This window comes from Pleurodeles waltl, chromosome 1_1, assembly GCF_031143425.1.
Source record: "Pleurodeles waltl isolate 20211129_DDA chromosome 1_1, aPleWal1.hap1.20221129, whole genome shotgun sequence".
NCBI classification, from domain to species: Eukaryota; Metazoa; Chordata; class Amphibia; order Caudata; family Salamandridae; genus Pleurodeles; species Pleurodeles waltl.
In genome coordinates this window covers 366,108,163-366,121,089 of record NC_090436.1, presented here as the reverse complement: position 1 = coordinate 366,121,089, position 12,927 = coordinate 366,108,163, and the positions used below count along the sequence as shown (strand labels likewise).

General features: G+C 41.6%; 1 protein-coding gene across 6 annotated transcripts in view; it reads right to left on the bottom strand.

Annotated features, from left to right (window-relative positions):
• The window catches only part of ERBIN (erbb2 interacting protein), a 766,777-nt gene that overhangs the window by 285,159 nt on the left and 468,691 nt on the right, over positions 1–12,927 (bottom strand). For all 6 annotated transcript variants that reach the window (XM_069222872.1, XM_069222909.1, XM_069222899.1 and 3 more), the window contains one exon: positions 12,128–12,217. In XM_069222872.1, the coding sequence (XP_069078973.1) occupies positions 12,128–12,217 (90 nt within the window). The remainder of the gene's footprint in view (positions 1–12,127; positions 12,218–12,927) is intronic.

The window sequence follows — 12,927 nt, the reverse complement described above, 5'->3', positions numbered from 1 at the left end:
GACAGCAGAGCAATGTAAACTAGTAGGAGCACAGATGCGGTGCAAACAGACCCACCGCAATCAAAAGCATTACAAACAAATGTTGAATGTTTTGAGCAAGATTTACAATGCTCTTCAGGCCTGGATCTTAGTTAATGGTTGTATTACTTCCACAGTTAATATAGGTAGGGAGACCAGGCAGGGTTGGCGCCTGTCTCCAATTATTTTCAACCTTTATATTGAACCCCTCGTGCAAAGTTTGAGGTCTAACAGAGGAATCAAACCATTCAAAGTGGGCATCTTTTCTAGAAAGATAGCCTTGTGTGCAGACGATTTGATGTTGTGTAACTCAAACACAGAAGAGGCTCTACTGTGTCTGATGGAGGAGGTGAAATAATGTTTAAAGCTGCCCACCTATGCAATGAATGACTATAAAACTGAGATAATGATTGTGGAATCAAGACCATCAGGCGATTCACGTCTCAAATAAATTGAGGTATTTGGGGCTCGCAATATAACATGCCCTTGAGAAGGTTCCTGCGGTGAAAGTGAAGAGGGTCTTTAAATAGGTAGATATTATTCTAAAAACGTGGCAGAATCTCCCCCTTACTTTGTAAAGCCACGTAAACTTGGTTAAGATGTCTATTTTACCCAGGTTTTCACATTTGCCAACATTCCACTGGAGTCTGGTAAGAGAGTTTTTATGAAAATACAGGAGACAAATAAGGGGGGTCAGACTTTCTTGGAAGAAGCTCAGAAGGAGAACAGGGAGCGGAGGATTGGGGCTACTGGACTTTAAACTGTATTGCTGAACGTACCAACGGAAGAACAGTAGGATGCTTATGATCCACCCAGACTGCTCATTGGTGGGTCTTATGTATACCACAACATTGAATTACCTGCCTGAGATGGGTTTATGTACAAGTTTGGAGCTCCCAAATTATTCAAGAAAGTCTGGTTGAAGTGCTTGAAGGCAGTGGCAAAAATATGGTACAACGGCCAGCAGTCTCTTTTGAGGATACCATAATATAGCAGATGGCCACCAATGTGGGACTCACTTGGGACTTTGAATAGCTTGTTAGGTCGGCTGGCAAGACCCCTGAGGGAGGCAGGTAAAGGATATTGGGGGCAGGTAGTAGAAGGGGGCGAGGTCCTGGCTTGGGATACCTGGCAGGAATTGACTGATGGAAAACTTTCTAGGTGTAAGTTCTACTCTCTATCTGCATGGCTTAAAAACCAGGAGACGATTATTGGTGAGGTAAACTCAAAGGAGAAGGATCTGAAACGAAGAGAGAAGAAGGTCTCATACTGGTATAGATACATGGTGGCTGCACCGGATACTTGACAAGTGCGGAGTTGGAAGAGTTATAGCAAGTATCTATACGCATGCTTTATTCAGTGGTTAAATCTGCTGCTCTATGGAGAAATCACTTCTTCACTTTGCAAAGAGTCTAATGGACCCTGAAGAAGCTGGCCAAGTTAAGAAGTGAAGGGGAATTTAAATATAAGAGGTATGGATCCCATGAGGCGGATGACATTTATATGCTCAGCAGCTGCCCCACCCTGGAAGAACTTTGGAGGACTGTGGGTAAGACAATTTCTGACATCCTGGGACGGGTGGTGGAGTTAGGACCAACTTTGGTCATTTTTGGTGTGGTGCAGCAAGGATCTGTTTCCGGGAGCCTATCAAAACTTCAAAGCCTATTAATATTTTAGTTAATTCTTCTGGCAAGGAGAGAGATATGTAAAGTGTGGTGTCAAACTTTATCCCCAATTGGGTGAGAGTGGTGGAACTCTTTGAGATATGTTAGGGAATTGGATAACAAGGCCAGTTAGAATAGGAGTAAGGCAGAATCTGGGTCACTCTGGAACGTTTTGGAATCGGATGGATGTTTACTATGTCCAATGCTTATACCTCTTGTCAGATCTATGCGGTCAGGCAGTGTCTTGGCTTGGACATTGACTGAAATCCACAAAGGTACAGGAAGGAGTGGTTCCCCCCCCCAAAAAGTGATACAAATTTGATGAACTGGGAGTGGAGGTGATGAAAATTTTAATTCTGACATGCCGTGGAACTCGGGTATTCCGCATACAAATCACTAATAAAAATTTCAAAGGAAATTCTCATTTAATTGGACAAAGCATGTGTCATGACTCACTTGCTTCTTCGTCATTTGAGAACTATCACATCTATTCCGTGTTAATGAAGTTCATGAGTGTTGCTCTCAAGTATCAACCTTATTAGAAAGAGAATTGCTAAAATGAGATTATGACACACATTTGTTTAACTATGTTTAATATTTATATTTGCACACTGCGCCTTGTTTTAAAATGAAGATCACCATCTTTAATGCGAAGTTAATGAAAACATATCGTTAAAGACACTGGGCCCAATTACAACGCTAAGGTGAAAAGTGTGGGATTTGCTCCGACAGTTTTACTCATAGATTTGGAGAACATCTCCAGCATTCGCAAGATGTGCAAATAATCCAAGGAGTATGACTGGAAATCTGTGCCAGGTTCATACTGAGAAATGCTTACATGTGTTCAGTTTCCACAGGTGGAAAGTTCTGAATACGAATATATTTGTGCACCTTAAACACTTTCCTCCACAGGGAGAACTTTTTTGCTGTGGAGAAATCCACATTTCCACCATACTCTGGAAGCACATTTGTGGGACCTTGACAAGAGTGTATGTGCAAACACTATCAGGGGTAACTACCTACAGGGGACATGTGGATGCCCGAAAACTTTTAAGTTTATGTAGTCTTATCTTTACCAGTGGGACCACACAAAAATATGCAGAAAGCCACCATAAACCATACATCTGAGATTACAGAACATACGCCACACTGGTATAATTTCTGTGTTTACAAACGCACTTGCACACACAAAAGCACTCGTCCCGATTTTGTGAATCATGCTTGGAAATTACATATGCAAAACCAATATTTAGTGCAGCCAAATTCAACTTAGGTAACCAAAATGCTTTGGGAATCTGGCCCATTGTATGTCTTTTCTGGTGAGGATTAACAACTGCATGGGCCTACATTTGACTCCCCAGAAGAGAAGCTGAGTTTAGGTGTGCATACTTGCACAATAATGTAAGGCTATCTATCGCCTGGGGTAGGCATTCGTGATACATGTGTTCTGGGGAAAAAGAGGTCAAGTGGGAACTGGCCGCATAGAACTGTATCTATGTCAACCTCACCCACTCAAAATCTATAGAAAACAGAAGAACTCTCAATGAGACTGTCTCTTGAAACTCACAGAGAACATTGACAAAATACTTATTTCAGTGTCTGGCATGCACTCCAACCAATCACATTTCACGTCGCCTTAGGTACACTCCAAATCATCAGCAGGCCAGGCAGTAGGATGGGCCAGACAACGCACCTGGCAGCTGACAGATAAAATAAATTTCCATCAGATTCCTACAACTTTCCCAGTAGTCTGCTGAGCCATCATGCAGTACACAGTGACAGACTGTGCCAACACCAAGGAGGAGTTTTCTGTGGATTTGACAGCAGCATGCAGGAGCGCCATTCCCTCTAGCTAACCAGCAGCAACTGATCAGAGAAGAACCCTCTCTTTAGGAATATACACAGAACGAATATATGTCGGAACAATGCAGGCTGGAACCACGCATGCCTGAACAACGCAGTCGGAACAACGACCGCATTGTTACCACTAACGCCTTTACCACAAATGCCTTAACAACGATTTTTCGTTGTAAATGTATTCCTGGTAAAGGCATGCATGGAATGGCATGCATGGTTCCGGCATGCGAGCCCCCTGACCTCCCACCCCTAAAACTACAGTGCCCCCCACCCAAAACCTAAAACTACCAGGAGACCCCCACCCCGCCCTAAAACCTAAACTACCCCAACCCCGCACCCTGCCCCTAAAACTACCCCAACCCCCCACCACTGCCCCATAAACCTAAAACTACCCCGACCCCCTACCCCTAAAGAATTGTACAATCTGCCTTAAAGGTGTAACACAGTGTTCAAGTCCTTCAAGAGACATAATATGCAAATCACCTCCATGTGGATGGCATTAACACAAACTCAACCAAAACGAGCGCAACTGTGGCCTTCACTCACCCCTGTTTATAGCGTTTGTATTCGACTAGCTTACCCTTTCACAAATAACAGAAGTGCATTGCTTCTAGGTAATTCCTGCTCAGCTCACTTTAAAAGCTGCAGTTACTTATGGTACAATCAAGTGACAACTACAGTAGGGAGATTAGACAAAAAGGTCCAATTGATAAAAGAAACATGGACCGGAAACCAAATACAGACCAACTAAACACCTTACTAACGGGAATGGCTGTAACAAGGACAATGCTAGACATTTAGATAATCGAGAGATAGGCAACACAGACCGCTACAGTATCAGCGACAAAAGGGGGGCAGGTTGCTATCAGGGGTTCACTTCATTAGAGAAGAGGAAAGTGTCCGGTAATCCGATGAAGTCACGTGAGGTCTTTATGGACAAGTTTAAAAGAATCCGAGCACTGGTGATCCATGGAACATATCTTAATTTTTTTATTTTTTTTTTACAAACAACCCTTCATTCATTTAATTCACACATTCGATAAAAAGTGAAAAGGCAAAATTCACATTATTATCTGAGAGAAGCATGACTGAGACATTAGCGCTTTGTCAACTGAGATTATCAGTTTTTTGTGATTTCTGGTACTTGGCACCTCAACATGATGCCGCCAGTGCTCTGATGCCATTCAATCTGTTTACTGACAGCGGGATACTGCTAGAGCACCTCTGCAACATGTATGGCTCCATGATCATACGCAATATACAAATGTGTTGCGGTCTCTGTCGCAGTACTAGCTGCATTAATATTTTAACAGCACTGCTAGTGACAATGGCGGGTAGAGCACACAGTAAACTAAGCAAAAATCCACAACAAGATAGTGTATGTGGAATCATATGAGATAAACCGAAGCTTAACTGCATTATGAGTAGGGGATCACACCTCTTGACCCTGCTTTATGGATTTATTTTGAGTAGATGGTTTACAGTATTAAACTGTAAAAAGGATGTAATCTAATAATTCTTGCAATAAACTAATACACTGCCGGTAAAATAAATGGAATGACACATGAACTAAAAGAAAAACAAGGCTGTGTAAAAAAGACCAAGCGAGAGCAGTGTCTGCATATGTCGAAAGCTAATTAATCACATGTACCATGTTCAATTAATAACATAGGATAATCAGGCAATTGTTTTCTCCATAGTTTGCAACCACGTAAACAAACCGGAGGTACTGCATGGAATACCAAGTCTTGACCCGTGTACGGCAAACTCTGAAGCTCTGTAGGGGTAAACCTATGAATTCCAACTCTCACTGCTGCACTATATGGCTATGTGATCACGTTTTCAAATGAATTACAAAAGCTGAAAAGAAGTGTATTTAACCAGTGACAGAGGTGAAGGGAAGGAGGATGTTAAAAATAAGGAGCAGGTCTATGGACCAGGAGCTAGTCGTCCTGGAGGTAAATGTATCCTGCTGTTACGTAGCCAAGAGTCTCCTGTCACGGTCCAGTAGGCAGATTCCAAAGCCAGAGAAAAGTCAAAGAAAGGAGGAAAGACTGCATGGCAGAGAAGGAGCATATGCAGCCACTGAAAGGCTCTTACTTCAGTTTGTATTTTGAAAAATAATCGAGGGGATGCACTAACGATAAAGGACAACATTTTGAAGTAGTAGTGCTGCTCCACCATGGTACGTCTGACAAGCTGTTTGTCAGCCTGCTAAAAGTATGTCCTGCAGGTTTACACTGTACAAGTTATTGGTCTGAACTTCTAATACCTGGCCAAGTGTCCGTACCTTAAACTCCTATAGTACTAACAACTCTTTTAGTTGAAACAGGAAGTGCAGGAATACAGCTGGTGAAGTAGCCTCTTCCCTTTTCTGGGGGGGCGGGGGGTTGTTACAGCATTTATGGCCTTGGCGAAGGCAAACATCAAATCCCCACTTTTAGCAATGGCTCTTTGTTAATCAACTGAGGCAGCGATAGCCTTGATGGACATTAAGAGTGTTGTCTAACACTGCTGTTGAGAACCTTTACAACGAACCAAGAGACACCCCATGGAGATTTTGGTCTAATGTAGGTACTGGATGGAAGCACGAGGTTGGGCTGCCACTGTAAAGTCACCTGAACTCCCTATCTTGGGTTAAGAGTGAAGGAACGGACTTGGATCCTTGTACCAATGAGTCTCCTCTTGAACCGTGAGGCGGATACAGATGAAGAGGGAGTACTGGATGGCTGCTTGTGGTGAAAGAAGGGAAAAGCTTTAAACTAGAAGGGCAGCTAGAAAGTGCTATGTGGTTTGGTCAATACTGACTGGATGTAACTTAGTGATTTTACTGTGGCCATTCTCTGTCTTGTATTGCTGTAGCAGCTCCTCTGTTTCTGGGACTCCCTTTTGTCCATGTGCGGGCATCAGCATCCGGATAGAAATCAGGGTAGGGTGGCAGACCATAGGAAACAAAAACATAATCTGTATTTGCTTGTCTCTAGTAAGACACCGGCATATTGATATACTATTGTTCTGTAGCACCTGAGAAATTCGGATTTCTTGTCACTGAGGAAGAACGAAGGTTTACTTTTTAGAGGTACCACAAGAGTCTGCCCAGGAGAATTGTGTTATCACTAGAGACTCTGCACCCACACTTAATACACCTGGAGACTGCTAGCCTACAATGGGGTTTCTTACACAGATTTCAAGTCTGCTTGAAGAATTGGGACTGATCTGGAGTAAAAGCTTTGATTTGGGGCTTGAGGCAGCTAGCAATGCGTAAATGAGCGCATTCTCCAGCAACAAAGCTTTTATCTCTTACACTGTTTCAAACGTCTTTGTTTGACTCAAGAAACATTTCTGCTGCAGATTATTTACTACGGGCCACTGGTACCATTAGTGTTTTGAGTCACTACACAGGTCAGGCAACCTCACGTTTTTTCCAAGGAGACGGATTCCCAGGAGGCTTAGGGGCCAATTAGACTTAATGGAATGAGCCAAGAAACTTCGTCCAAGACTGAAGGCACAACGGCTAGCCAATTCTCAATAAGCCTGGGAAGAGACTGGTAGTACTATCTGCTGTGGCACAGGATTGACTGAATTCCGTGCAAAACTATGAGGAAAGGCAACAAGCTAGCAATGTCACTACCTGGGGCAACTGGATCTTGCATTTCAGGACCAGCCTCATACTTTTGATGGTGCTACATGTTAAAACTAATCTGACATCGTTTGTGGAATCAGTATTCTCTGACAGAAACACAATCACTGAGAATCCTTGCACTAATGAACTCCATCAGATGTCAATAGTATTTAAGGGGAGCTAAGCAGAATTTAAAGTAGATCCAATGTATTGTCTACAATGTATAGATTCCTGAAAGAGTGCAGCCAGGAAGAGCCAGCAAAATGGCAATTTGCCCCATGGAAGTTTCTTCACTCTCCTAAGATTCTGCAAGGGGGGTTGTATATTTGTTATAGTAATATCCAGGCACATGGACAGAAACTAAGTAACAACACACTCAGACTGGTGTAGATCGCAGGCAACAGTCGTGCTGTCAGCATGTGCCACTTTCTGTTGCCTTCTGTTCAAGGAATAACTGAAAGATAGTGTTTGTTGCTTGAGACCTGGAAAAACTTTACAATTTTTCACTTCAAAATAGGCTGCAGATATTTCCTCATCTACCTGTTAGCCTTCTACCCCCCTCATCTGCTACATGGCAGTAGTGGAAGCAGGATTTGGTAGCAAAGGAGAAGATGAGTCAAACTGATCTTGTTTATGAGAAGGATGGTGCAACTTTCTGGTATAACTATTAGGCATCACTGGAAGAAACTGGAAAGTATTGATCATGACAAACCATACGCAGGCAGGAAGAAGTACGTGCTCTGTTGTAGCATGTAGCTCAATTCTTGAGTTTGACAGCTGGCTAGGATTTCTTTGCTCAGATGGGGAGGGAGATACAATTCTTTAGTACAATGGTAGTTGAGAAGCTGAGGAAGGTATTATTTCTTCCTCTGGACCAACCTCAATATCTGAATACAGACACAATTAGTCAACAGGTCCCAAGAGAACTGGTGGTGTCAATCTGTTCTTTCATCATTACTGTGCTTACCAGCACACAAGATACTTAGCTAATGAGGATAACCTCTACATAGTGAGGCCTCTGAGTAAAGTGTGTCATTTGCCAGCTAGCAAAAAAGGAGCTCAGTGCTGTGAATGCGTTCTCACCACCTGCACATAATTAAAAACTCCACTTCTCAAAAATAAAGTTGAAGCTCATCTGGAGGACTGATGGTGAACCTTTTCTCTAGATACACACAAGTTTCTTTATAAAGATTCTCATCAAATAAGTGCACTCTGAGCAGAGGCACTGATTCGAGAAAACTGATACGAGTGATGCGGGCTGCTGTTGTAAACTGCTCAAGTACACTGTGTGAAACCAGAGTGAGGAATGCATAGCACTGGCCTCATGAAGCATGGTATTAAACAGCTTGACAAAGCAGTTTCTGGGTTCTATCCCATGTTGGAAAGAGGAGACTCCCCAGATGTTGATTTATAGGCAGGTATACTTTTAGCAAATAAATAGATATGTAAAATTCTCCAGCCATTACCACCAGAAAGTATTGGTGACTGGAAAGATTTTCTTCAGGCTAATCCCACTGATGTGCCAAAAGATTAAACATAATTTTTAAATTTCCCATATCTTTCCTCACCAATAAATAATTTGAGCAGACAGACACTAAAATTGTATGGTTCCCTATGCGTTTTCTCTTACAGCTTGATCAGGAAGGTACGACATAGCAAACGCACAGGGTTGGATGTGAACACTCTCCCTATACTGTATAGAGATGGGTTGTTTCAAGGTCAAAGAAAAAACATTAAACATCAGTTTGATTAAGTAATAATATCTTCTTTATTAACAGATGATCCTTTCTTTAGCAAACAAAAAAATTTGTGTTTTTTATCAAACGAAATGAAACGTGTTTCGCAACTGACATGTGATTCAAATGTTGCTTCCTCAAGGCTAACTCATTAAATATTTGAGACTGCTCGTAAGCTGGTATCTCAATGCTATTTGAGTCTCAGCAACCTAATCAGTGGCCTGTGGATGTACTGTAATAAGCACACAGCCTGATAACTAGGATTCGGGAAACGTCGATGGGAAGAATGCACATTTCTCCCTCTAGTGTCTATATGTAAATTTCCGTTACTAGTGACTTTGTCAATACTAATACTAACATTTTCTCTTGAGTGTGTCATATTCAAAGATAGTCTCCTGATTGATCCCGTTATGTAGTTGTGCTTTTTTTCTTAATCATGGACCAAGCCACTTCCAAGGTGTGCAACCTCTTCTTTGTCAGAGTGCTTATCTTTGGCGGGTGGGACAGTGGTTGGGAAACAGGTATCCACACTATCTCCTTAAAATTTCCTACACAGTTAAATACACTTCTGTTGCTTAGAAGTCATTTGCAACCAACTTCTTCAGACATTTTGTGTCTGCTTTCTAACTTTCCTTTCATCTTTTTTACAAGTGCATGCAATTATTGTACATGAGGGCATAGTTGTGCCTATTTTTGTTCTTTGCTTTCTCTTGATTTCTATAAAGGGCAAAGATGGGCCTTGCTAAAGTGGGTTGCTATACTAGAAGATTGGTGTGAGGTATATAGAGCGTGAGGTTCCACCACATGAAGACATCAGTCAGCGGAGGATAATCCTTCTACAGGACTAAGCGAGAAAGGACAGACAATGCCTGTTATAAATTTTTCTAATACTTAAGACAAAGGTAATCACCATGCCCATCTAAAATCAGAGCGGAGGAAATCGAATTGGACCACAGCATGTTTGCTACGTCATTAACAGTGAGTTCACAGGAGCTCAATTACTCTGATTAAGACAAATGACTCTAGATGTTTTGAAACATGTCTGCTATATTACTACTCCTAATGAAAAAAGGGAGGTCTTAAGTTACCACTCCTCTTCGAGACTGTCCCAAACTGATTTACAAGACGCTTAGTCAGTGTTCGAAATCTTTGTACTAGCAAGCTACAGTCTTAAAAATAATGGTGGTCATCACGTCCCTTTCCAATAAGGTAACAAGTACTATCTCAATTATCCAATGGATAACAAGTTAGCATGGTATTTATTACTATCACATGTGTAATACAGAATTTTCCAACTACACCCAATGTGAAAGTTATAATTCACACATAACTATTATACCAAATAGTAGTCCTAATCCTAAGGAATGAACGCCTTAATGTCACAGAAATTTCTAGTTACATGCCTTATTATGATTGTGTACAGCAGGTCCTTAAAACAAACTGTGCCTCACCATTTCACATCAATAAACATACTTCCCATTCTGTCCCTGTTCAAATTAAAATGAACTTATGTTGCCTTCAATTATGGCAGCTGGTCATAACGGGTGATGCAATGTCACTTTTAAACAATGATATTCCTAAAAGTACTGCAGTAGCTTAGCAGAGGAAAGTTGAGATGTACAATATAGCCAGCAATAGCAGCGCTTACAGAGTTTTACATAGGTAACACTGTCAATCAAGATATGTTACAAGTTAAATCAAACACTAAATAAAAATACATTTAAGGAGTTGCTGTAAAAAAAAAAGATTTATATAGCTCAGGGGTCACCAATCTCTTCTGTAATAGGAGCTACTTTTGATCAACGAAAATCATACTGAACCACTGATGTTATCAGTGACCATATCAGACAAGATTACATTAGTAGCTATCATATGCAAGTTTACTACCAGTGATCACTTCAATTCACTGGGCTGGGTAGCTAGCAGCAATGTAGAAAAGGCTTTATCAATTTTGAATGTCTGCACATCGACAATACATAACAGCCATAACTTCAATGCCCATGGGACCAGGATAATAACATTAGCAATAAGTCTCCCTATCATCACATGATTTATGACTCAAATATAAACTTCAAATATATTTTGGAAATTCAGTCATGTTTTTTCCAAACATCACCATATGAGTTTTTGAAAATATATATATTTTCATCTCAAATACACACTCTCAATTCTGGTATACATTTAATAATATATCCATGCAAAATCTTCTAATGTAGTAGCCTGAGCTGCGCACAGGAGTGCTATTTAAAGGTAGTTGGAGAGATACCAGTAGCCAAAGAGCTACTCAGCGGAGAAGCCTGGTATAATTATTACTAAACTGTATGCAATATCATTATTGAAAGTGGGGTCAGAAACCGAAGTAGTTCAAAAACATAACTTGTACAGCAACTGGAAAAACACTATGGCCCTCATAAGACCGCAACATTTGCGATGGCAGTCAGACCGCCGCAGACAAGGTGGTCCGACCACCCTGTTATGACCGTGGCACACAGTCTGACTGCCAGCACCGCCATGTTACTGCCTGTTGAAAGCCTGGCAGTTTCGGCAGTCGCAATCTGCCAGGCCATCGCTGCACGTAGCACTGTCCTGGGAATTATGAGCCCCCTTTCTGTCAGCCTTTGCATGGCGATCTCACCACCATGCAAAGGCTGGCAGAAAAGGGGTGTATGAGGCCCCATGGGGGCCCCTGCACTTTGCATGGGCAGTGCAGTGGCCCCCATGATAGCCTCATCGGGTATTACACTGCCCGAATTATGGGCAGTGAAATGCACAACGCATGCTGTCACACCCGACGCACCACGACACTGCCGCCGGCTCAATTACGAGCCTGCGTCAATGTTGTGGTGAGTTTTCCGCTCGGCCAGTGGGCAGAAACACTGTTTTCACCCACTGGCCCAGCGGAAAACTCCTAGTAGGTCGGGCAGCATACCGCCAGCACTGGCGGTATGCTGGCTGCAGCGGCTTCGGCAGTCTAGAATAAAGACCGCCGAAGCCGTAATGAGGGCCTATGTTCAGCAAGTTCTTATGGATAAACTCCTACAGTGTGCATACAACATACTGTAACCTCGATGCAGCCTTACAAGACTATTCATGTGCCTCAAAATTCCAAGAATCAACACTCACGAAACATCCAAATAAACAATATCTTTTGCACTCACATGTTTATTTCAATTTAACCAATACAAGTTCAAGAGGCCAATCTTCAAAATCTTATTTGAATATCAACTTACCTGCCAAAATTTGCTGGCAAGAATTCAAGAAAAGCATCATTCAGGTACAGCTGGGTTAAATTTAAAAGTTGAGAGAATCCATCTGGAAGCCTGGATAATGAAAAAAAAAAACATTACAACAGTCATTTTAATTACACGCACATTGCATTAAATGGGACTCACATATACACTGAAAACCTTCAATTAAGAATCTTATTAAAATATTTCAAGCATGGTGATGGGAATATTACTTTGAAAATTAGGAAAAAAGTACCTTCAGAAGCCCCAGTGTAACCTATAAATACTTTGACTGCATCACAATGTTATCAAGTTTGAAACAACAGACATAATAGGAGGAAAAAAATGATTGAACTAAATGCATCCGCTCCCATTTCTCAGACAGTAAGGACATTTGCAGGTTTTCAGCACCAATACTGGTGTATCGATCATACTCTGGCAACAAATTCCTGCAAGACTGCAGGATTTTTAAGTATTATTTTTTTAAGGTGTATGCACACTTCATAAATGCAGTTGTGTACCATTAATATCTGCAACGAGGGCCTGAGGGAAACGTCCCTGGGATCTGTGGACTCAGTTGCATACCCATAGGTACTCCTGGGTTGTTCCACGCACAACCTTTAAAGTAACTGGCAGTATAACAAGGGAAAACTGAATCCAAAATAAAACAATGTTCATTCGGTCTAAAGAAAGGTATAAAATTGCTATAAGACTACACCTGTCCCTTCAACAAATGTAAATGTTGTGCAACTGCTTATAAACGATTGCACCAGTGTGATACATACAGGAAATGTACTTTAGAG